Source organism: Drosophila sechellia, chromosome 3L (assembly GCF_004382195.2).
Source record: "Drosophila sechellia strain sech25 chromosome 3L, ASM438219v1, whole genome shotgun sequence".
Classification (NCBI taxonomy): domain Eukaryota; kingdom Metazoa; phylum Arthropoda; class Insecta; order Diptera; family Drosophilidae; genus Drosophila; species Drosophila sechellia.
In genome coordinates, this window is record NC_045951.1 from 2,293,661 (window position 1) to 2,320,051 (window position 26,391).

At 44.1% G+C, this 26,391-nt stretch overlaps 2 protein-coding genes across 2 annotated transcripts; both read left to right on the forward strand.

The window, feature by feature from the left end:
• Window positions 1–66: 66 nt before the first annotated feature.
• Window positions 67–1,561, forward strand: LOC6610472 (protein yellow). Its single transcript, XM_002035016.2, has 2 exons — window positions 67–967; window positions 1,026–1,561. The coding sequence occupies exons 1-2, from the start codon at window positions 115–117 to the stop codon at window positions 1,319–1,321; spliced, it is 1,149 nt and encodes a 382-aa protein (XP_002035052.1). The 5' UTR covers window positions 67–114; the 3' UTR covers window positions 1,322–1,561.
• A 4,623-nt stretch (window positions 1,562–6,184) lies between these two features.
• On the forward strand, window positions 6,185–24,224 carry LOC6610473 (sex peptide receptor). Its single transcript, XM_032719168.1, has 4 exons — window positions 6,185–6,326; window positions 20,800–21,053; window positions 21,458–22,578; window positions 23,039–24,224. Exons 2-4 carry the CDS (start codon window positions 20,992–20,994, stop codon window positions 23,320–23,322), a joined length of 1,467 nt encoding a protein of 488 aa, XP_032575059.1. The 5' UTR covers window positions 6,185–6,326; window positions 20,800–20,991; the 3' UTR covers window positions 23,323–24,224.
• Window positions 24,225–26,391: the final 2,167 nt, after the last annotated feature.

Sequence of the window (26,391 nt, forward strand, 5' to 3'; positions counted from 1 at the left end):
TGCCGGCTTGTGGTCAGATTCTATGGGCTGTTGGGTTATATAAGTACGCCACTTGGCCAATTTGGGGAGCAGAACGCGCACGTCGTTGCCGCACCATTAACAATTGCTACCACGATGAGACTGCACTTGGCCGTGATCCTTTCATTTTGCCTGGTTGGCTGGGCCCGCTCGCAGGGCACCAAGTACGGATTGTGGACTCCGGATCGGGCGCACTCCGATTCGCAGCCCATCCAGTGGACGGGTGGGCAGTTCGAGTTCCCCTGCGCCAGCACCAAGTCGCTCTTCAAGAGCTCCGGAAAGTTTATACCCAAGAATGTGATTGCCACGCGGGCACAGCTCATTGGAGACACCATCTATCTGGCTCTGCCGCGCTACAGGAAGGGAGTTCCGGCCACGCTGGTGAAGACCAGTGTCAAGCCGGGCACCTGCTCCACCACCTTCAAGCCCTATCCCTGCTGGGACCTCCAGGAGGAGGGCAACTGCAAGGCACTGCAATCGGTGGTGGATCTGGTGGTGGACCAGAACGAGGTGCTCTGGGTCTTGGACACGGGCATAGTGAACACTCTAGAGACTCCGGTGCGCAAGTGCCCACCGAAAGTGGTGGCCATGTCGGTGAAGACTGGCAAGGTTCTGAAGACTGTCTCCCTGGAGGGTCTGACTTCCAGCAGTTCCCGACTCCAATATCTAGTGGTGGACTATGCTCCGGATGGCGGCTGCTTTGTCTATGTCAGTGATGCCGCTAATCGGGCCATCATCGTGTACAATCTCCAGGCGGATCGGGGATTCAGGGTGGTGCTGCCCAAGGCCGTTACCGCCGGCTGTCGGTCGAGGGATGTCCTCTACATAGCCCTCATCCGTCGGGACTGCGGCTCCACGGAACTGTACTTCACCTACCTGAGCACCAACAAACTGTTCTCCCTGAAGTCAGAGTATCTGAGGAGCGGTGTGGCCGATGGACGCATCTTGGGTGAGTTATATATTTCGAATTTCAAAGAAAACATTTATTAAGTTAGCATCATATTCAGATCTCGGCAAGAAGCCCAGTCGCATGGTCATCATCGGCACGGACAACGGCTCGGCGATCTTCTTCCGCAACGAGGGCGACGCGGAGGTGTACCGCTGGGACACGAACTCCACGTTCGCGGAGGCCAACTTCAAGCCGGTTTACCGCAGCCAGACCTGCCAGCTGGTGACCCATGCGGTGCCCGATTACAAGCGGAACACGATGCGAGTCCTGCAGAGCAATTTCCCGGATTACATGCAGAATCGCGTTGGATGCGGGGCCATCCAGCAGCTGGGTCTGATGCAGGGCTGTTGGTAACCATGTTAACACCCACTTTTGGCCACCACTAGCCAATCCAAAAGGCAATCCGAACTGAAAGCTGAAAAACTGAATGTGCCATTGCAGTTAGATTGGCAATAACCGAGAATGGGTCGCTCTGTGGGCCCTCGAGTGCTCTTCGTATTTGGTATTGGTGTTTTGTACATAAAGTAACGACTTTGGTCGCTATTGTTGTTATCTAAGCTAAGCAAATAAACGTTTCATATTCGTACAGAAGGAGAGGGTAAATAATTGGTGCTATTGTCGCTGATAAATCAAATAGTTCAATATGTAAATTGGAAGTCCACATATATGCATGGTCAGCAGTTCTTCTGTTTTAATAGCTTTTTGCATTGACTTTATTGCAGTTTATTTTACCTCTTAAGAACTTAACTTTATATGTTACTGTTTCTGGCAACTTTACGTTGCCATAAAACTTCTGAAAACAGCGACATTAATTAAGCTAATTGGACGCGGTGCTTAAAGTAGTCAGTAAAGTGCTCAGATTATACTGCCATTCCCATATCTCTTCGCCCTTCACTTGCGCAAAGTCGAGAGGATTGAACTTCGCAACCTGGAGACGTTGGGTGTGGAAAAGGCCAGGCAAGTGTTAATTGGAAGTTGGCTGATAAATTGCACGGCATCCCTTGCAGAGGCTTCCGATTCCGTATATTCCGTCGACTCAGTCGGAAAAACAGCCGCAAGGCGCCGCGGAAAATTGCGGTGGATATAAAATCAATTAATCAGCAACTGTTGTCTGTGCGCTGCGAGTGTGACCTTTGCCCCGGGGGGCTGCGCTATGGCTTCGTGGCGTGTTGACTACGCCCACTCGCAGTCTGGAGCGGATCACGCTGCAGCCCATGGAGCACAAATAAATGTGCCAATGCCACCCAGCTGTGCTCCAAAAATACCAAACGGAATAAAAGTCACCGGAATCAGCTACAACCGCTGGGAGTGGGAGCAGCTGCCACCGAAAAGGCCATGATAAACTTGTCTCCTTTCGCTTGATTTGCAAATGCCAAACGTGGGTGTTTTGGCTACCAAAGTGTTCACTTCACAACCAAAAGAAAGAGTGGGATTAGCCCGAATAGGCCTGCAGCTTTGATACTGGATCAGAACTGAAGAAACAAACAGACTAAACAATTCAATTTAAAATGGTCATAACAATCTGGCTTGGTAACCAAACCCAAAGTTAAAGAAAGAAACAATAATTTGGCCTTATTGGCTCTGAATTAGCAGAGTATTTTATTTTAGAGTTGCAACTCCCAGAGGTCCGGATGCGGTTGTACGTTTGTTGAGGCACCGGAAAGATAACCGGAGCCCGCAGACAGTCAGTTTTAATCCCTTCTGTGTCAAAAACAAAAACCGAATGCTGCGAAGGCGGCAAAAGGACAGTCGGAAGGCAGTCAAAGGAACGTCAGGAACGAAAGCATAAGTCCCAACGGGAGTGACAAACGATTTTCCGCTGCACAGGTTTCCCCAGCCTCATCCGCCTTCCAGTCGAGGAGATGCACAAAAAACCCGGGGTGTAATTAAATTATGCCCCGAAAAGCCGTATGAATATTTTAATTCTTCCTGCACATTTTCAAAGGGGCGCAGCCAAGTGGAAAGCCCTGAAGTTTGGGATCTTTTAAAGGCCCCTTAAATTTGCACACAACAATTATTTCGGTAGTACAAGTTAAGCTGGCCAAATAACATTTTCATTGGGCTTTCCGGGCATTTCAGAGATGTCTAAAGCCACTTTAAAGCCTCCGCCGCCAGGATAAATCAACTAAATCAACTTCAATCCGCAGGAGATTGACAGACGAGAGAGTTCCTCCGCTTCGGCACCCAAACTGACTGAGGGACTAGGGACAAGGGACTGTCAAAATGCCACCACCGAATCCCCGAACACAAAAGGACCTCCTCTGAGCCAAAGGAGCGGTGGGACACTACTGTGTGTCGCCCACTTGAAGTGGGTTTGACAGGGAATGGCAGGCAGCTTCCCCAAATGCTTTGATTTCTTTTGTGCTCCGCCGCCTGAATGGGACAAAACATCCGAGGAACCACTTCTCCGGTTAATCGAAAAGCGAGAAAATCGACAGGGAACCGAGCTCTTTTGGAAAATTGCAAATAAAAGCGTGAACACGAAGCGCAAATAAATCTGTTAACAAAATATCAACAACTTTCGCCGGCAGCTGTGCCATCGCCAAGCAGCCTTTAAAGTCCTTCGAGCAGATAGTTCGTGTTGCCCAAGGTGATGTTGTATCTTCTTTAACACTACACTGAAACAAATACAATGTAAATTGTACAATACAATCCTGAAGATACAGGAATATAAGAGCACTTTTAACTGACATTTATAGCTTGTTTTTTAGTGGAGGTGAACTCTTTGCTAATACAATGTGTAAATGATTTCTCCCAATGTATGTTCCCTCACATTGTCTGTCGTTCATGCATTTCCATATGGACCATGAGGATTATCGCTATGGGGTCCAAAAAGCTGCCCGCAACGAAATCCTGTTCTGCGGTTGGGCTGCCATGGCAGCGGAAGCTTTTCGGGCTTCGTCCCTGTCAAGTCAGCACATCCTGTTCTCCCATTTTCCCCGAATTTCCCCGGGCCGCGCTCCACTAACACGTCAACGCATCTCCATCTCCATCTCCATCTCTGTCTCCGCATCCATCGCCATCACCATCTCCATGTGAATCTCGATGGAGAGACAGCGGACTGGACGGGCGGCGTCTAAGTGCTATCGGATATAGTTGGGCCACTCAACGCTGCTCCCGGGGCGAGCGTTAATGCAAAGTAGCTAACTGGTTTAGAGACACGCCCCCGGCGTGTGTGGCGGGAGGCGGTTAGTGGGAAGTGGGTAATGGGAAATGGCCAAAGCGTGGGCCAAAAATGAGTGCCAAACGACTTCCGACCAGGCTTATTTTCAATGGGTCACGTGCTGGCAGGAAAATCAACAACAATGGGAGAATCATACACAGGCGGAAAAACGGGAATTATCTTATGGTGTTTTTTAAGCATACGTATACAGTTTAAGTATGAAAAGTTATGTTTCACACATATATAAAATAGAACTTGCAGTATATCTTACATTTTTTCATGTCGTATTTAAATAAATATATTTCAATATTAACATTTTGGTATTATATTTAAGATTATTCAACTATTCATTATTTTCTGTATGCATTTATAATTTTCGGCCGAAGGATAATTGAAGTTCTTTTGTGATTTGACGGCAAATCGATGCAATGGAAAATAATTGAACATCTCGAACGCTTATTGAATGTCATTTGGAAATTCATGGGTGTGCGGATATGTGCGGCACCAGGAGAAGGTTAGGGATGGAGGAGCCAGCGGGATCTGGGCCAGAACTCGCATATCTAATGGATTCCTGCCCCGTGCAGGCATTCCACACTGTCATCGTTTCGCATTCCTCCGGCCATGCAAGATGGGAAAAAGGAAAATTATTGATTTGGTTTTAACGGCACTTAGGCCCTAATAATTGAGATCCTCGCCTTTGGCCCACTTTTTTGCCCGGGAAAGAGACGTGTGAGTCCTGGGCTGAAAACGTCGGTGTCCTGAGCGAAATGTGACATAAATTGAAGGATGATTTGGAAAAGGGAAATCTGTGTTTTCTTTTTTTGGGAGGAAGTTAATGCTGCCCTCGGGGGCTTGTCAATCAGAAATCTTTTCAAACTGGAGCTCAACGAGGCAGGAATATATTAATGAAAGCGAAAATTACATTTTAAATGTAAACTCTCGCTCAATATACTTCCTAATAACTTCTTTAAAGAAATTTAAATTTAAGGAAATCAATATTACATAAATTGCTAAAAGCGAAAATTGTAAGTAAGTTCTTAGGCAGAATCTGTTTTCTTCTCATAAATCTTGTTTATACAACCAATTCTATTTGGATAAAGCCCACAGAAATTCTGAAAAACCATGTCATAAACTGCTGACGTTAATCAACATATGCTTTAAGGAATATACAGTGAGTAAGATGGAGGAAGTAAATTGAAATGCAAACATAAACTTCGCCAAATAGATCCGCATATAAATCTAGCATGAAGCAGTTGGGAAATGCGCCAGATAGAATAAAAAGTAAATACTATAAATACCAGCCCAAATAAGATAAACGAACGTTTTACGAGCACTCGAAGGGGATTTTAAACACATTCGCAGCAGGTTCTATTAAAATGCCGTTGTAGTTGGGAAAAGTGGGAAAATTCGAGGGGTTGGGAAGGTGGTCGTCGCAGTTTATCATTTCATTTGATGATTTATTATCCATACGCCAAGGGGTCCGAAAAAAGGGTTAACTGCCATATGGAGTGGCTGACTGGCTCCATAAATTTAACCAGCAAAAAGTTTTGGCTAAATATACTTTTGGCGCGACGAAAGTCGATTGAAAACCTTTTCATTCATAAAAACAAATCGAATGGGATCCACTGAAAAAGCAGCAAAAGCAAACGGAAAAACCAAACTTCTGCAAAGGAAAGAAGGAAACCGTGTACACACTCTCTCTCTCTGTTTTCAAGGAAAATCGTTTTTCCGGTTCTCTGTTTTGCACAGACTCTGCTACTTCAACAAGTCGTCCAGCTGTTGCCGTCTGTGGACGCCAAGTGGAAGCTGTTTTCCGCCCAGCTGCACCAGTTGCTTCTGGTGGAACTCGTTGTCCCCTGGGTTTCCCTGGCTTTTCCGAACAGCTGATTCACCGCTGTCGCTGCCGGCGTCGACGCCAGAAAGCTGGCAACACTTTCGACAGGCGCGCAGGAAAAGCCGGCCGTCGATTTCCCGAGAGCTCGGAGAAAATATGCGAGCAGCTGCCGCTCGAGTTTTTCGCAGATTTTCAGTTGGTTTTCCATTGCGGTGCCGTACGCACGTGTCTCGGAGTTTTCCCGGCTGAAAATATAATTCGAAAACGTCGGAAATGTGCCCATAAGATGAAAAATCGCAATAATTGTTATTTGGGTTGGCGCGTTGCAGTGAAATTTTCGTAATATAAGTTTTGCGATTTGTGTAAGTTGGCCGCACGAATTTTCATCGGCTGGTCAGTGAACTTTTGGTCATTTTATTCGCATTTGGTATCTGACATCTGTTCATTTCGACCAACTTATATTTCATTTATGGCCGAAAAAAGGTTTATCTGATTAGCATAATGGCCAAAAACATCCATGGGGACACTGTGCCTAATGTCCTGAAAATTGTATTCTGTGAAATTTTCTGGGTGTGTACCATTTGATTGATGTAGGTAGCCCAGTTATAAGTTACGAAGAACAAAGAAAACTCTGACGAATGATTAAGAAAGGATGCTTAATAGAAATCTAAATTCGTTTTAAATGAGTTACGTGAACCTGCAGCTAAAAAGATATTTGAGTCGTTTAGTAAACTTTTTTTAAGCCCTAATTTAAGGAATTTTTGCTTGAGAAGAACCCAAGTGTATTCAGAATATGGTAAATATAATAATGAACTTGGTGCTATGAATGATAGAAAGTTTCATTTTTAATTTAATTCTGTTCTGTAAACTACAACATTTTGATTTCAAATTTCATGTCAGATTCTGTATATTTTCCGCACAATAAAAACTATTTTCAAAATTATACGTACCCCTTCCAATCGTGGAAAACTTTTGGAATTAATTGAAGGCATGTGTACTTTGCAACACGCAACCAAAGTGACTTACAACTTTCATAGACTTTTCCACCTATGTGCACTTTCGGGGAACTTTTCTGCTCTTTTTCGGCAAGAAATATATTAAAGGCATTTTATGATCAATGCGTCCGCAAAAGTGCAATCCAAGGGCCAGACTCAACTGGCAACTGGGGAGTACTTTGGAAAAACGATGGAAAACCTGAGAAGGCTCATGCCGAAGGAACATAAAATAAATGTGATGCTCGCATCTTGTCAATGAACAAATAAACAAATAAAACGGTATTGGGAATGGGAATGGCACAACAAACATTGTTTGTACAAATGCGGGAAAGTCGTAAAAAGTGTTGTGAGCATGAAATTTGAATTTCGAAGAAAAATATGGGGGAAAACAAGCGACAGTGGAGGGAAACAAACATAAAGTAAACCTCAAACAAATGTTTGTATACAATTGTTGGCATTTCGTGCTAGATTCCTTTTGGGCTTCTTTCAACTTTGCGCAATGCCTGCTGCTTTTTTATGGCCACAATAAATAAAAGTCAACTAGAGTAGAAGGGCCACTGGCAAACAATGAACAAAAGGTTGGCTTGCGAAAATATTTGCACAGTCGCAAAGTAGCAAGCAAAAAACCACCGAATGACCAAACGGTCCAGATAGCCCAAAGTTTTCTAATTTCCCTCAAGGAAATGGCAGCGCAAGCCTTTCGAAAACATCCAGTCATGTCAATAGGACACACAATGCATAATACTTTCAATTTATGGACATCCAGAGGGTTAACAGCTCGCAGCAATTAGTCGCATGTTCGACAGCGCAATTCTCGCAGCTGCCGAGAGGCCATAATGCCAACTAATTTATGCACTTGCCCGCTGGCTTTAATTGCCAGTCGAATTGTTGACACATTTAGCCGAAGCAGAAGGCCGTAAATTGCGGCACCAAATAGTTGGCATACCCATCGTGGAACGCCAGTGTAAAGAGTCGCCGCCATGCACTTCAATTCCGATCTCGATCCCAATCCCAATCCCAATCTCTTTCCAAATCCAAATCCCATCTAGTCCGTTGTGCGGAGACCTGAACTTTTCGGTCTCGGTTAAGTTGGGCATCTAATTAATTCGGATGCCAGCTGCCACTGCCAGAGTTCGGGATTCGGTATCTCAGCCCAGATGAGAAAGTAATTGTCCATTGTGGTTCGGTTTTGGCCAGGCCAGGACGACGGCTCAAGACGCAGCACGTGCCGCTGGCCCAAACCCAAACCAAGTCAATTGCCTGCGGCTTTCGGCTAAGGCAAACTTTGGTTGCATAGTCGGCGGGTTCTTGGTTTTGAGTATCATTTAAATTAATTGCCGGAGTTAAGCTCACAAAAGAATGCAGAAACATTTAATTCGTCGGGCCTTCAATTAATAAGTTCTGGATTACATCGTTGCTTAAGGTTCTTGGACTCCAGTATTCGCAAGTTGCTTAAGGAACACTATACTGTACTAAAAGTAAGTGGAAATTAATTTTAATACTAAAATTAAGGCAACACGTTGCCTTCCACTTGTTATTAATTGTCCTCCAGGTCGCAAGTGTCATTTAGCTTTACTGCATTACGCATACACCACATGGGCCGCGGACTTTTAAATCCCAGGCATCAGAGCTCAAGATCATAATACCCATTATCGTTGGATAATAATTTCCGTTGTTTAAGCCAAATAAGCGACGTCAAGGTCGGAAAGTTGAGCAGTTGAGCCACATGTGTGTCTGGCACAAATTGTCAGCTCTTTTTATGAAGGAAGTGGGGACATTTTACAGCCTGTTACAAAGTTTAAGCCCGACAAAAGTTTGGTCTGCCCATTAAGTTCGTTTGTGAGCGAAAATAACTGAATTCAAATGAAAGCGGGTCCAAAGATTTATGCTCATTTCTTTGGGGCATTGGGGCATTTCTGCCGAAGTCCGATAAAAATAAGACGACCGAATGCCCGGCGAACCATTCATCAGCTATCTGGGCACGTGATGCCAAAGCAAAAGGAAAATGTTGGAAGGCCCTTAAATGGATCAATAATTCACATGGCAAGTGCCGAGCCTAGAGAATCGGGGCTGGACGGGGTGTGTACTTGAACATATATGTACATACATATGCGAGGATTCGAAAGCCTGGCTGCGTAATATTTTCATGCAACGCTAAATGCAAGGTCAAAACCAGAGGCCCCATCATAATCGCAATCGCAAAAGTTTTCGCATATGCCATGCATGAGCGGTCCGTAACCATATCTCGTATTTATATCACTTCCTTCCCCTTCGCTTTTAGCTCAGTAGGAAAATAGCATTGCATAAATCTGGGCAAATATTACGCATACGCAGCATGGGCGTGCGGGAACCATATCAGGCGCCATATCATCATGCCATCTGTCAGCGCAGCGCGCAGCAAATCTCAGCCATAAATGATGACTGCATTTAAATGTTATTTATGCCGATGCGTTCTACCAAAGAGTCAGTGTGAATTATTCGGTCCTCGGGGAGCTTGTTTAATTAAATTAAATGCATCTGGCAAGGAAAGGATGTCGCATCGCATGAGCATCAGACAAGAGGAAACTACGAGCGTCAGTAGGTAAAGTACCGAGAAGAACCATTAGTGGATAAGTCCTTACTTTCGACTTTCATTTGGGTGCTCAGCAGCTTACCAAAATACAGATTTCACTGTGATTTACAGTTTTTGTACAAAGGCAATGACTGACTCTGTATTTAAAGCACTTTAAAGTGTAAACTTCGACGTATATAGATTGCATTCATAAAGAGTGATTCAAAGTTTGGTCCACTGCAATATCTTTTCATCACTGTGCAACTTATCAGCCAGTTCCAAGGATGTGTGGCTGGGAAATTGGCAGATAAACTTTAGCATATGAATTGGAAGAGTAGAAACTTAAAGCCGATGACAAGATAGATCGAATGCAATTATTCTGATTATTCGACTGGCACACAAACAACTATTTTTGGACGGCTCTTTAAGCTCAAGCGCTTTGTTTTGGGGGCAAGGGACTTGGACTTGGACGTGGACGTGGACGTGGATTGGTGCTTGGACTTGGACCGACACGCTCGTGAAAATAAACAAAGTCAATGGCAGCGGCAAATAGACAAAAGACGCGACAGACAGCGGTCCTTAAAAGATTATAAAAGGAGCGTGGATCGCCGTGGGTGGGTGGTTGTGGATGTGAATGTCTGAATGGCCAGACAAACTGTTGCTCATGCCCCATGAAACATAGCACGGAGCATAAGTGTAAGTCGTATCGTAGATGGCTTTCATTATTTCTCTTTTTGTGCATTCTTGGTTTTTTGTGCCTGGCTGAAGGCTGTCGATACAGAATCAGAAACAGTTATCAAGCAGCCGCAGCGGAAAAGTTACGATTCAGCAATATTCCTTTATGTTTATGTCCAGTTTTGTGGGCAGCTCTTAAAGAGCTCTTTCCCTGAGTTATGAGTTTCTTGTCCTGTCACATAAACACGCTCAGCACCGAAAGATGAGAGAGATCTATGCTCCTGGCACAACACAAATGGGATTTTCAGTCAGGTCTCTAATTTACATACTCGTATGCTTATAAGGGCCCGCCAACCACATATCATTCTCACTGTCCAATTTCTCAGCTCGAGACTTTTGTGCAACAAAAGAAATGGAAATTGCACCGAGACAAGGAATCAACAAGCTCCCGGCAGTCAGACAGATGGCAAGTCGAAACTTCTGGGAAAAAGACCTCGTTGTGGGGCGGAAGGACGAAGGGTTGCCGGCGAGGAAAGACTTTTGCGGCATAAACAGGAAGCACTAAGGACGCATTACCTGCTGTTGACATTTCGCAGGCACCCAGGCATGGAACGTGAGGTCTTCGGTTCACAGAAGATCTAAGGTCCTCCCTTTTTCCCACTGAGCATTTGTTCCCTGCGATTTTTACAGCATGCTGGTTCCCCAAAGACTTTAAATATCTCTGCCTTAATTAAGGATGCACAAGGAGAAATACACAGATTCGATGTAGCTACTTCCATTTTTAAAAGTCTTTTCATGTTCATATAATACTACCTATGTCTCCTTGTTATCCCAAAATGAGCGTTTAAATCCTAATTGATTTTCCAGCTTTTCTTTCCGTGCAGCATAAAGGTTTACAGAGCTTTGTAAGTGGCTGAAAAGAGATTTCATCTGTAGCTGCAGCAGGCAATCTCGTCACTGTGCCACATCTGTTGCAGGCCACTTGTGTGCCTTCTAACGAGGAGTGACTTGCACTTCAGTTGGCCATTTACGGCAGCACCTTCTGCCGCAATCCGATGGCCGAAACCCGCATGTCATTGTCAGTCATCAGAGCCCTTGGCCATCTACTTTTCCCATCCTGCAGCAACACGCCTAATTCATTCATTTATTCATCGTGTGCCCGCACCTTGCTTTGGCATCGTAATCGATCGCTCCAAACGGTTCAATTGCGCTGATGGCAGTAGACCAACTTCTCTTGGCCAAGAATTCTCCTGGGCCAACAAATCATTCCGTGAGTCATGCTGCAAAAAGCTACAGCTTGTGCACGGAGCAAAACAAAGTGTTTGCTATGTGCAAGTCACGGATAAAAATTATTATATTGTATGTAAATTAAACTTAATAGATATATATGTTATTGAGTCCTTAAAACACTGACTAAAGGTATATAAGTATGGATATTGAGCACTCATAACTACTTAAGTTAGGACTTTAGTTCTAGTTCGTTGCTCTATGTGTAACTTTGTTGCTTTTGTTGGAGGCCTGGCAACTTATTAAATCCCAATCCCTTTTCCAAAGTTTGATGCTCGCACGTGAGAAACAAGCACTGGAATGGAGAATAATGGCCGGATTGGCGACCTACAACCTGTGCAGCCCGAAAATGCATGTCAATGGCCCAAGTTGTGGGCGCTGGGTGGTGGGCGTGGCAGCATGAGCTGACAGTCACTGGCATTCACTTAGGACCAAGTACTTTCCTCGGGCTCTCAGCTACTGCCAAGAGTAGTTCCTGTTCAGGTTGCTTAAGTTAGGGTTGCTCTAAAAGTAACATGTCCGAAAAACACTTTGCCATTCGACTTCTCCGGCAGCCACTCACTCAGTCTGAGATTTCCACGCGCCACCCGGAAAAGTCCCGCGTGGAAAACTAGGGGGGTGTTGAGAGATGTGGTGTTGCTGTGTGTGCAAGTCTCGAGGACCCTCAAGTGCGTTACGGGCCACTTGGCCTTGTCTTACAGCAAATCTCTCACCATGCAGCAGTCGCCATTTTTATTCAGTATTCACATTCATTCAAATTCAAGAATACTACTCGGCTTAGTGTAATTTTCTCGAGTTGCCTAAAGCTGCTTGACCCAATTTTTTTATTCCCTCAAAGATTTTAGTTTCGAGTCTTTAAGTTCTCTTTTTGTGCAACTTTAACTTAATTAAAACACTTGCTTTGATTCTGGCTTAGCTCAGTTGGTAGTTGGTGTAGGCAAAGCCCCCGAAACAATTCAAGTGTCCGACCGGAAAAGGGGAAATGGACAAAGTGGGAAAGCAAATGGGACGGCAGTGGAAAGATTCCGAGTCACTGGGCATTCAGTTCAGTTTGGCACAGTTGTAGCTGTTTCAAGTCCTTTGTCGGCAGCTCAGCTCGATTGTCACTTCAAGGTAACCGAGCGTTTTGTAGCCGTCTTTTGTTCGCCTCGCCTTTGTCGTCTCACCTGAATTTGTTACCTTTGGTCAAAAGGACAAGAGCTGTGTAAATTTCGGGACTCGCTTTAGAATTCCCCTCCTCAATATGCATTTTCAAAAGCAGATGATAAGATGGTCAGCGGTGCAGGACTAGTGCTGGTCTAGGTTATGGGCTATAGTGTTTTTCTTGGCAAGGTTCACAGGACTTGAATAAACATTCCATAAAGTCGCAGATTATAAACTGTTTGAGTGCCTTAAAGTTTTCGCATTTGAATGGAGCTTTTCTATATGACTGCCTGTCTTTAATCGTGGACCAATCAGCCCTCGGTAAATGTAAATCCTCGTAAGTTGGGTTGCACGTGAGAAGAGAGACCCATTGAAATTACAAAAGCCTGCGCCATAAAATGCGAAAAACCTCAAGAGCGGACCAACACCGCAGCAGCCCTGGGGAGAAAACTTAATTGCAGCATGTTGAGTCTGGGTAACAGTGCGTATGAGCAATATAACGCCAACAAGTCGAAGGTGAATGCAGGGGGGGGGGGGGATGTGTGCACGGAAAGGAGAAGGGGCGCAGACTTTCCCCAACACAAGCCCCCGTTTAATTCCAATGCCCTCGTCGCTTTATGTGTGTGCGTGTCTGCCTGGGAAAAACTAACAAAAATGCAATTTATGCTGCGTCCTCTGGCCGTGACGCGTCCCGCAAGTCGATGGGAATATAAAAACTGGCCATAAAACTCGACAAACATGCTGCCATCACACGCATCATGTGAGAATGCCATTTAAAATGTGTTTTAAATAGGCAAAAACGGCGGATGCTGTTGGGAAATGAACATAAATAAGGCTAACGGTCGTGTGGTGTGTGGTGCACTCTGAAAAAAACTAACACGGTTATGGCCATATTGCTTGAAAACAGGCTGCAACTAAACGTTTGAAATGTATCACCTTTATAAGTGAATTTCCAGCCTTAGTGTTAAGTATTGAATTTTCGATTGGTATTGAGTTTTTCCGAGTGTGCAGGTGTGTGCCAAATTTGTGTAATTTTCTAATGAATATTATTCGCACACACGCGCCGAATCGCGAAGGCAAAGGACATCAGGCCGCAGGTATGCAGAACAAAATTAACATTATCCTGCGAGAACTTCCACCCACAATCCGCACACATTGATTAGTGTGTATTAGTATGTACGGCACGGCAGTGACTCGGAGTTAAATGGAGCGTGGCGTGAGTCCTAATGCCCCGACTGCGATGAGGGGATCAGGATCAGGTGAAGGTAAACCGAGGCATTATGACTTGCCTCCAGGGTCTGATGTCAGAATGAAAAGTTATCCAGGCAGACAGAGCTCATGGGAAAGGAAATATTATTCGGAAAAGTATTGAACAGCCTCGGGTCTTTCAGGTCGATTGTGAAACGCAAGGAGGAGGGGCGAAAAAGTTTGGGACAGGACTTTTTAATTGCGAGCTCTGCATTTCTGCTGGGAAACTTTTTTGGGAAAATAATGAGAAATGCCTGGAAAACATTCTACGCTCGGCAGACAGTTGGGCTTCAAGTGCTTTCAATTTATATGGTCTCCTCACTATATCCATTACTTGTGGATTTTGGCAACTTCAGCTTGGATGATGTGAAATTTATGCATTAATAAGGCAGTATCAGCAACAATTTACCCCGAGCCAAAGGCAAACAATTGGCCATGGCCAGCTGGTTTCGGGCAAGTAATTTAATTTTATTATGACATGGCAGTTAAAATGTTTGACTATCGAAAATGGAGGGGACTTTTTGCTGGCCATTTTTTGCGATGTCGTCTAGTCGGCGAGCACCGAAAGGCGTCTGGAAATTCAGTTAACGCCATTATGTTTTTGCCCCTCGACGCACACTAAATGCTGTTAGCTGACGGCTTGTCCGCCAAATTGATGGCGCTTTAATAGAAAGAAAATTCTGGGAAATAAAAACCGTCGAACCGCGAAACACCAGCGGCAGCAGCAGGTACTTGATAATAAATTGAAAAATAATATTGAGCAGACTTTGCCCCAGTTTTTTGCTCCTTCGGTTTCTTTTGCCTTTGCCTTCTTGTTTGGGGATTGCCTGTCATGTCCTCGCAATCGAAATTCGTGGCCATGGCGACATGAGGACGTGCTCGCCACAAGTGCCTGGGATTGTATCATTGGCAGAATTGCTGAGTCCATGCACTGGGAATAAAGTGTTACCTTGGTAGAGATACCTAGGTGACATGAGGTGAATACCAACCTCTTCTTATCCATTATTACAAAATTAAGGATAAGTATTATTATATTGCCAGCAGTGCCAAATTCTATGATTAAGCAGTTTCTCAAAGTGCAGCTTTTGGCTTTAGCATGCAATAGGATGTTTGCAAAACAGCATTTCCCCAAAAGGGTATCCTTGCACTCGAATTTCCCACTTTTCGCAATCTTTTTCTTCGGAAAATTTGGTTTGCTTGTTAGGTTTATATGGCAGCAACGGATATTATTTTCCTAGCTTGACAGCCAGCATTCGAAAGCGGAAAATATAAGCTGAACCGAAGAGTTTCCGCTCTCGATGAGCCGGCGAATTGCTATTAATTCCTAGTCGACATGGTTTTGTCTTCAAGTCAGAACTGAACTCAATTTATGGGCGAAACAGCTGCTATGGAACAGCGGAAGTTGATTGCTTTTTAAAAATGAAATTAACTTTTAGTGCAGGCCACACATTTACTATTGGATTAGCGGGCGGAATTTTAACGGCCGCAAATGAAGTGTTACAATTAATAGCCAATAAACTGTGAAATTAGTTTGTGCTTTTATGGTTATTCCTTAATGACATTGGGCTAATTAAAAATCTTAAAAGTCGCTACATACGATTTGTATTGACTACATTTTGTTTAAACAATTTTAATTAAATTGGTAACAGTTGATTGAGTTCAAGTGTGAAGTGTCAATTAAATTTGCGAGTTACTGGCCGAAAAACCACAATAGAATTAGATTCATTGACAATGTTTGTTTTTTTCGATTTGTTTGAAAGTTAACTAAAATGTTGATTTGTTGACTCATTGTTGATAAAAAAATTCTGCACTAGGCAGACCGAATTTTTCCGAAAATAGATCCATAGTCAGCAGTTCATTCACGACAATGAGGTGTGAAAAATTCTATTTATCGCTGTCCGACTTTCTCCCGTGTGCCCGCATATGTGGGTGTAATAATTTATTGATATTTTATAGAGCAACAGACAAAGGGAATAATCGCTGGAGAGCCGGGGCTTATGCTGCTAATCAACTGCCGATTGCCGATGGCAGGCAGAATTTCGCTGTAATAAACATGTCGATGAGCAATAAACCAGCGATGGGATGAAATGGCCCAGACAATAAACAAGTCCGATAAGCCGGCCAGATTAATATCATATTCCGTGGGCCCTGGGCAAACAAATTAAAATGGAAAAGTGCCAGCTCGCACAGAGAGCTGCTAAATTGAAATGAATTGCTGAGCCAGCACCATGGCATATGGCATATGGCTCCACTTGGGGGACTTTGGGTGGGGAAGTGGGCATAATGGTGGTATAATCGAAGTAAATGGCGTGACACTTGGCACACATTGGCGTACGTATTCATAACCACTGCAGTTTCAATTAACGCAGATTGAAATATTAATTCAGCGGCTGCTCTCTAACTGCGCAGCAATAGTTAATCATTCATGAAATATCGGTTTATTAGGCACTTCCTAGCCATAAATGGAGTTTACTACCCTCGAAATGGGCTATCATTATATTATATCGCCATGTCCCGCCTCGTTTCAATTAAAATAATGAATTGCGCTCCAATCAAAGTCAATTAGGTAGTGCTGCTGCCATTTCAACAACACTTTAAATGAATCTGAAAATAACCGAGGAGGTGGAATGGAGGAAACTGCACAGGAAAACTAATCAGTACAAAGCAAGCAGCACAATGGCTGCAAAAGTTGGCTGCAACTCAAGCTGTGGCCTAAATGGACTGGCAATTACCTTGAACTAAGCGAATGGCACAGAGATGCCTTCAATTTGAGTCCACTATTAGTGGGAGAAATGAGAAAACTTTTCAGGCTAAACTAAGCAACTATCATATTCCTTTTTCATAACCGTAGTTTCTCTTCATTGTTCTTAAATATCTGTACAGATACATTCGCCACTCACTGGGATTTTCCGGATTTGGCCCTAAAATATGCAGTTGTGTCGCCTGTTTGCCGCAGCGTTGGCTTGATTGTCGAGTGAGGGACAACCGTTGACATGTTTGTGGCTGATCCCTGGGCTTCCATCTCCTCCATGACCGCACGACACTCAGCTGTCCGTGTTTGCAGCCGCTGAGCCAAAGCGTTTTGTGAATGCTTAATTACAAATGCGCTCGTGTTTGGGCGCCGACTTTCGGGGCGCCTCAGCTCGGCAAATATTTGAGTGAGCAAGCGTTAGCACTCGACATGTTGACACTTTCCACCCACGCAACGCACATTTATAGAAGCAGTCAAATCAATGAGCAAATAGCCACGAAGCCAATGGCCTGCTACGCAAGTACAAATAATTGGGACAAGTTTACTGAAGAAACCAATAGCCTGACCAGCAACATTTTTAAGATTATACTGAAATGAGCTACGAGTCTTTATAGTCGGGATCACATATTCAGTTCTTCCTGTGTAGTGCAAATACAGTGTAAAGCGTGGGATCCAAACGTTCCATCAAAAACAGAAGCTGAAAATATGAAAGAACAAGGAAAGTTGGGATGTAGCAATACAAAAAGCTCTTAAGCGCATTCAGGATGGGAAAACAGTGCCCTTGGCACTTGGTATGCATACGTGTCAGAAGAAGACGTTTCCTAATGCCCTTCAATCTTATCTTCAGTTGCCTAGGAACCCAAATCAATGAGCGGCAGCTGTCAATCAAACTTTCAAAGAATTAGCCGGCTAATTGAAGCGGACCCACTCAATAATGGATATATGTACTTGTATTAATTCCCCGACAACTCCAACTTAAAGAGGCGAAACATTCTCCCAAATTACCGGGGACCTTCATCGACACACAGCTTAAGAACTGTGGGTGATAAGAGCTTTTCTTGGGGTCCAATCGGAGAAGTGCCAGAAGCAAAAACAGCACAGCAAATGCCAAGGAAGTTGAAAGAAAAATCGTACAGAAATTATGTCGAAGTGGGAAAGTTCGCAGCAAGCCACAGCAATTAGGCAGCCAGAGAAGCCAAGAAAATTTTCACATGCAGAGCTCGAAGTGAAATTGCCAAGCGGTTGGAGCAAGAAATAGGAATGAAAAATTGAGAATTAGAAAACAGCCCCTGGTCATGTCCAATACAAGGAGAAAAGTGGCCAGTTATCCACTGTTTTGTACTTTTCTCAGTGTTTTTGTTCTGGCCTGAACCGCAAGTTATATTGGATTTTATTCTTGATTGTGTTTTGAAGGCTGGAAAACAGGACATTTCATACAAAGCTTGTAGTTGTCGTCCACACGGTACAGAATAAAATTAAAAATTGCTGTGTATGAGCATTTGATTGGCTCTTTCGGAATATTGCTCATCCGCCCCATGTGCCCACGACAAGTGTTCAATTATATGCGCTTAGTTGTTGCCAACATCGCCCCTTTGGCGTCCTTGATGATGGCTTCCGGTTTTGATATTGTGGCTTCTTCCACGTTTTTCCTTTTTTTTCAAGGGAGAGTACTTTTCGCTAACTAAAAACTCAAATGCTTGAAATGTGTGCGTTTGAGCTTCAAAACCGGATTTCCGACTCCCAAAAAACTGTGCATTTAAAGTGAGCCGGGTCAGCTGCACGTGGCTGTTGTTACCTTTTGGCATAATTTGCCGCTACCATCCCCAGTGATTCCTCGGAATGCTGAAAATGTGTGCCAGAGCTTTTCGTTTCATAAATTCACGGCGCTTCTAACCGCACATGAAGGGCTCTCCTGGGCCCTCCATCCTGGCAAAGTATTTCCGGCCAGCGAAATAAGCCAGCTCACATGGCATCCAACGAGGGGTCAGGGACTACACAAATATGTAGTACTATGTTCTCTGCTCATTATATGGCCCCAAGCCAAGAGGAAAACAGAAGGAATCAGTGTTCTGTTCGCTTGTGAGGTCCTTCCTCAAGGACAGGCCAAATATGTAATTGTACTTGGCCAGAAGATGGCTTGAACCCAGTTCGAAGGGTATACAAAAGATACACTTGGCTTTTGCGATGTGTGGCTTTAGCTGGCAGAGAAATAATCAGCAATTCCGAGAACATATTTAAGTATTTTTTACATAAGGTGCAGGTATATGAAATTCTCCTGCCTTTTCCCTTATTCTAACGACTTATTTCCGAACGCTACGTGCTGGTCAGTAACCGATTCTACTTTAAAGACATTACCACTGATCCCATTGCAAGATAATCGGATACCATTACCACTACACCGTGTTTCGCTAATGGGCCAACACAATCAAATCTCCATTTGTAAGGACATTTGCAGTTGGCCAACTGTCAAAGGGGCGTGGCTCGGTAATTAAAATAAGGCGGTGGATGGGGTGAGTGTGGCCTGATTATGTGATTCCATTGTGCCGCACGGAGGTGGGTGGTGGCATTAATAATGCAGATGGCACAGCCTGGCGATGTCTTCATTAGATCGTTTAAATGGATGTTTTGTTGTGCGGTGTTGTCTATTAAGCGGCAAGTGTTGTTCCTTTCCTGAGGTCCTTTGACCCCTTAATTCCTCTCCCTACTTTATCCTGTCAGCTGCCATCGCCAAGCACTTTGGGCAGCCAAAGCCCCCAAGATACTCCGCTGTTTTGGTCACAGTCAACAAGTACTCGCATTTACGTGACTGGACGCAACTTTAACGGCCTTTAGTCCTTCGATCAGCAGGCACTTGACACTGGTAGCCCAGCCCAGCCGAGCCCAGTCACCCACTGGAAGACCACCCACTGGAATCGCCGAAAACTTCCGTAATGGGCGGCATACGGTGCGTATTAGTTACATTAGTGGCGACCAAATGAGACAGTGGGACATTTGTTTATTGCTTTACTTCTGCGTGTTTGCATTGTAATTTGGCCCTGGTCTTGCAACGAAGTCCAATTCAATTATAAGCCCTGACCACATGTTGGAATTAGCCAGGCATTTGAGGCCGCCTTAAAGGCTTCCATTGTATCGTAGTCTGCAATGCTGTTTCTTTATCCCCAATTTAATATTTATGACGGGAATTAATTAAGAATTTCATACACAAACAAACCATTTATAATTACCAGAAAAAGAGAAAGCGCTTATCCTGCCAACATTTTTGCCAGTCAGCATCGCTGGACCTTTCCAAGTCACTTGGCATAAGCCCAATCTAGGACAAATCCCCCGACCGAAAGTCTTCTTAATCACTGTAATGGAAGTTAGGCCGGCTTACAAAACCAAAAACCAGATTTTGTGCTTCAAATCACAAGCACAACGAACGAAATATGAATGGAAAACAGAGGATTTTATCATCACTTGAAGGCTGACAAAACATTTGGCACAAATTACATTGTCCGGATTTATTGCCGTATAGAGGCAAAACACTCCGGAAAGTTGTCACCTTGATTGCAGCTAGAAAGTAACTTTTAATTAGAGGTTACTGCAGCTATGCAGCTGCTACTGCGGTTGCTGCTAAAAGCAAAAGTGAAGATATTTCCTTTGAATCTCGACACAAACTGCATTCTCCGTATTTTCTCATTTGTCTAATGGAGTTATGTCACCAAGAAATGCGTGAGTGTTACACTCGGAAAATATTTGTTATTGCCAAGAAATTCTTTTCTGTAAGTTAGTGTACAGCTTTATTTCTTTCGACAGTATTAAAGACAAATGTATAAGAATGCCTTGTGTTAGGCTTAAATTCGTCTACGTGTACCATGTAAGCCAGAATGTTTGTTGCATGTTACATCGTTTTGCCACAAATTGCCGAAATCATCTGCCTCTGCCGGCCCACTGGTCGTATGCGTATTATTGATTACGGACCGAGGCCTTGTTCTCTGACCATTTCGGACAAATGGTAATGACATTTCTTTGTTGATTCGTTTGGAATCATACCTTTGACCTGCCCTGAACTTGGAAATTGTTCTTTGCATGTGGCATGCAATGCCATTGTACTTCGGGAATTTCCAAGCTTAAATTCTGGTAGAATTAAAACCACAACACTGAATTCGTTTTTTATTCACCTAACGCCTGGTGTTTATTTGCAGGTAGCACATAACACTTTCGCCACGCAGCTTGCATATTTGAGTGTTGGAATTTCCGAAAAGGGAATTTAAATGAAACGCCAGTGGAGCAGCGGGGCGCACTGAGTTGGCAGCCGGACAGCGCGGTCAATCAAACGGAGTCCTGCCAGGACATCCCACCATCGACTACCATCTGACCAGGCCATCATTGACACCATGGTCACGAACATGTCGCAGCCGCATTACTGCGGCACCGGCATCGATGATTTCCACACAAAGTGAGTAGGCCTGGGCTCATAGCCCCAGGGTATGTCTGCATATTAATTACTTTTTTAAGTGTAATTTACATAATGATTTGCCAGCCGGGGGGCGCATAATGAAATCATGTGTGTAATTGCCTACGGCGAGGTGGCAAAAAGGCTAACGAAGTGTACCTAATGTGGATAGGCACCTTCGGATTAAGCTGAACAAATACTCGCAAAAATCCATAAAGCGGTGGCTACAAAAAAACCAATATGAGTATTTAATATATGCATAATTTTTATGAAATAAATGCAGATGTTAAGGGTCTAAGATAAGTTTAAAGCAAACATTCTGTTTATTCGGTTACTTTCCCTACATAAGCTTTGTTTACTTTAAGAATGTAATCATATTCAATTTTGTTCTCAATTCTCCTCAACAGCTACAAATACTTCCACGGTTACTTCTCACTGATTGTGTGTATCCTGGGAACCATCGCGAATACCCTGAACATCATAGTGCTGACCCGACGCGAGATGCGCTCCCCCACGAATGCCATACTCACGGGTCTGGCGGTCGCCGATCTGGCTGTGATGCTGGAGTATATACCCTATACGGTGCACGACTATATCCTCAGTGCGAGGCTGCCGCGAGAGGAGCAGCTCAGCTACAGCTGGGCGTGCTTCATCAAGTTCCACTCCGTGTTTCCGCAGGTGCTGCACACCATCTCCATTTGGCTGACGGTGACGCTGGCAGTTTGGCGCTACATAGCGGTGAGCTATCCGCAGAGGAATCGCATCTGGTGTGGAATGCGAACTACCCTGATCACCATAGCCACGGCCTATGTGGTGTGTGTCCTGGTGGTGTCACCTTGGCTGTACCTGGTCACAGCCATTGCCAAGTTCCTGGAGACTTTGGATGCCAATGGCAAGACGATCGCCTCAGTTCCATTGAGTCAGTACATCCTGGACTACAATCGCCAGGATGAGGTGACCATGCAGGTCATGTCGAGTACAACGCCAGATGTTTCCTGGGCGATACCAAGTTATTCGGCCAATGGAACTGCATCTAGTTTGCTGAGTCTTACCACAGTGATACCCCTAACCACTTTAAGCACTGGAATAACCACATCCTCGGCGATGGGTGAGCGCAATGTGACTGTCTATAAGCTGTATCACAGTGCACTGGCGTTGCATGATCGGCAGTTCAGGAATGCGACCTTCCTTATATACAGTGTCCTGATCAAGCTGATTCCCTGCTTCGCACTGACCATTCTTTCTGTGCGGCTCATCGGGGCGCTATTGGAGGCCAAAAGGAGGCGAAAGATCCTGGCCTGCCATGCAGCCAACGATATGCAGCCAATTGTCAATGGAAAGGTGGTAACTCCGACCCAACCCAAGAGCTGTAAGCTGCTGGAGAAGGAGAAGCAGACCGATCGCACCACGAGGATGCTCCTGGCGGTCCTGCTGCTCTTTCTGGTCACCGAGTTTCCGCAGGGCATTATGGGTCTGCTGAATGTGCTCTTGGGCGACGCCTTCTTCCTGCAATGTTACCTAAAGCTGAGTAAGTATTCCAGGATTAAGACACCCACTCCTCCGCTGTCTGTAACCCGCAATTGCTTTATTGGGTATGATAATTGAGTGAATTTATGGTTGCTGTTTGGGTGGGCCCAGTTTGGCACATTCATCAATCATACGCGCCGTTGGCTGCCATAATTGCACCACAAATTTGAGGCTTCAATGTAGGCCTGGCCTTGACGTGTTCAATAAGTGTACATTTTGTTTATCTAGTACACCCAAAATAAAGTAGTCTAACATTTAAAACTCCTCAGATACTATTAAATTAAGTAATTTTATTTTATTTGTGTAAAAATAAAAAACTGAAATAAAAAATAGCTATTATATGTTTTTTAAAGTGTTGGGAGTATAAAATCGAATCGCCCTTGACCTTTATCATTGCCCTGCCCATAGATGGCGTGTTGGTGGCACCCGGCATTTATGGCATTTCGATTTTTTCGTTTCAGGTGACCTTATGGACATCTTGGCGCTTATTAATTCGAGCATCAACTTTATCCTGTACTGCTCGATGAGCCGCCAGTTCCGAAGCACGTTCGCGCTCCTCTTCCGTCCGCGCTGGCTGGACAAATGGCTGCCGCTGTCGCAGCACGACGGCGAGGGAAGGGTCGGCGGAAGTGGCGGCCTGGGCGGCTACGGCGGATATGGACGGCAGCGGTTGCTGCACACGGATGCCGTTAGCAAGAGCATGGCCATCGATCTCGGGCTGACGACCCAAGTGACAAATGTGTAGCAGGAGAGCAGCGGCCGGGCGGCGATGTCGGCCGCAGCCGGCGGAGCAGCTGCATCGGTGGCTCTGGCCCTGGCAGCCACTGATGTTGATGGATGTCCGGCTGCCACCGATGCTGCTGTTTCCACTAACGACATCAGCCTGGTCGAGAAGCTACATTTGCAGCCCAGTCAAAAGGGGACTGCGATATCCAGTGGCCAGCATCGAAGGCGCCGCAGTGGGAGTGGCACAAAGTGCATCTGGCCTACGACGGACTGGCTGAGGAAGCTGCGTAACCAGAAGGCTAGGGAAGCGGAGGCATCCTCCGACCAGGACATAGAGCTGGGCAAGAGTTCCATCAACAGGCGCAGCAGTGTCCTTCTAATGGTATTATTAAGCAGCTCCGATGAGGTTAAAGCCAAGGCGGTTTTGGTCAGTGAGCAGCCGCCGAGTCCAGCGGACGAAGATGTGGAAGACGCCATCGACGCCCTCTGGCTGTGAGACGAACCCTCACTTCCATTTTGTACGCCCTGTAAATTATCCAAGTAGCCACTAATATTTAACTACCGTGTACAGACCAATTATTGAGACAAATTGTTCTGCGCTGATTCCATTATTTTCCCGCCAGCGTTGTCTTGGCGAATCGAGAGCCCCTTTCGCTGAGGCTTTGCTCTGCTGGAAAATGAGTGGGTTTTCCTCGAAAGGACTCCCTGGAAGCAGCCTGCAACATTTTGTGACCACATTTGATAAGTGATATACTTGACTAAGTTTCCTCCCATTAATAGTTGTGTAAGTGCTAAGCTCGTTTTTAGATAAAAAACGAATTAGTCATAGTCTAACTATTAATTAAGATATATTGATGCAACAATTTGGAAGCTAAGAGATTAAATTTCTTTTTATATTGAATAAATGTTTTTTCGAAGGAATCGGGGTTTCATTTCATTTTTAATTTACTTATGGTAAGTGTGATTGCGACACTTTGTTTTTATTAAACGGAATTTATATTGAACTTTAATAAACAACCTTTTCGGGAATGCTTTTGGATGCATTTGGCTGCGGCGAATGGCTGTTTAATTTCATTCGTTGAGTTTCATTTTCGGGAGATTTACTGCCGACAAAAACACAGTGATTGGCACTCAAACATCAAGGACCCGTATTGCCTTGGTCCTTCAGGCTATCCTACTGGCATAAGGACGAATAATATAAACGCACAACTGACAGTAAAAAGTGACTGAGCGCAAATGGCAACGTTGAGAACGTCAAGGGCGTTGATTAATTGTAATTTTAATCAAAGGGCGAGCCGAATTTGTCAACAGCGTTCGAGTGGGAGTGGAACACGCACAGAAACAAATAAAAGGACTAAAACTGATGACCCAATTCGTAGCTGCTAATGGCCAGCAGTTTCAGGACGAAGATCTAGCAATAGATATGATGTATTACCCGAATCGAAGGGGCTGCAAACTCAGGAAATACGCGGCATCGATTGCGATGTCAAAAGTTAAATTTGAAATTACAAAATGCTAAGTGTTCATCGTTCATGCTTCTGTCCCGAGGGTCCTACCATAAATTCTGATAAAGGACCTCCCAATCTTGAATGGGAGTTCCAGTTGGACATTCAATTCCCAGCCATCATAATAACTTCATACTTACTGTTTTGAATGAGTGCCTTAAAAGTGCATAAATTCAAGTTTTTAATAAATGCCTAATTTGTAATTGTCACTGATTTCATATGATTTGGATTTGGCTCACAACGGTGATTGCATATTTGATGAACTGAATTATGGAAATGACTTTCTTAGTCATGTGACAAAAACCAGACAAGATAGAGAACATAAATGGTAAATTCATCATAATTTAAGACACATTAAGATGCCGATTACCAGTTATGCCATCATAAAAGAGCAAAGTTATATTTCTCGAAGTAGATTAACAGCTCGCACTAAAGGGTTTCTGCTGTCATGTGCAGTTCCATGAAACTCTGCTAGATTTGGCCCTGTAATAATATTTTCTCTCGAAAAACACAATTAGAAACCAATTTATGGTTGCAATCCAATAAGCCAAAGCTCAGGTATTTGCCTTAAATTACAGTTTGGGGGACATCTGTAAATCCCACATTGTATTTACAATTTGCAGACACAAGCCGATGAAATGAAATAAAAACACTAGCCCCGAATCAATAGAGTCCATCTCTTACAACGCATAGCCAGTTAAATGCCATTGAAAATATATGAATGGCCATTCGATAAGGTCGTCAACTCATACAGACTCCAACGATTCCAGCTTGGTCAATTCCCTCTTTGTTCGCAAAGGCACTGAAATAGTTTAAATTAAAATAAATAAGATAAACGAATTGGCAACTGAAATCTATTTAAAAGAACATTCTATGTGCTAAGTGTTGTCTTTGATTTTATATTCATGCCAAGTTCATTGAATTCACTATCTATTTTAAGTTTTTTTTTTTCTGTGTAGAGAAATTGCCAAGTTAACTCGGTTTGCAGCTCTTTTTAGACTGCCAAAGGTACAGAAGTGGAGCGTCGGATAGAAAGTGTGGACAGGATGGGAAAAGCGATATAAATGAAAATGTAATCAAAGGGGTTGGGCTAGCGAGTGTCCGAGGGTCAAAGGACAAACATGGAAAATAAAACTAGTCTCTGAAATCCCTAAGCTCCCCTAACTCGTCACACATTTGTTACTGGAAAGTTTGTGGTTCGGCAACATCGAAACTTTTCCATGCATTTGGTTCAATTTGGGGTCACTTTAGTGCTGCTAACATGCGAAAGACTTTAACGTATTAAATGGAAACACTCCACGGGACTTAAGCATAAATTAAGCTGAAGAACTAAACTATTTGGAGTTTGATTAATAAATTACGGCCATTTTGGCATACTAGTTTCTAAAGTTCTGCATCTTTCACATAAATCTTTTAAAATAAACAAATAACCATTAAAATAACCATTTCAATCATTTCCGTTTAATTCACCCCCGAAACTTTTGCAATAAATGAACAACTCCCAGCCATTAAATTGCAACAAAGCTAATTATGCAACTAGTAGTACTAGTGAACCTTCTGGGCGAAAAATCAAATTACAAATT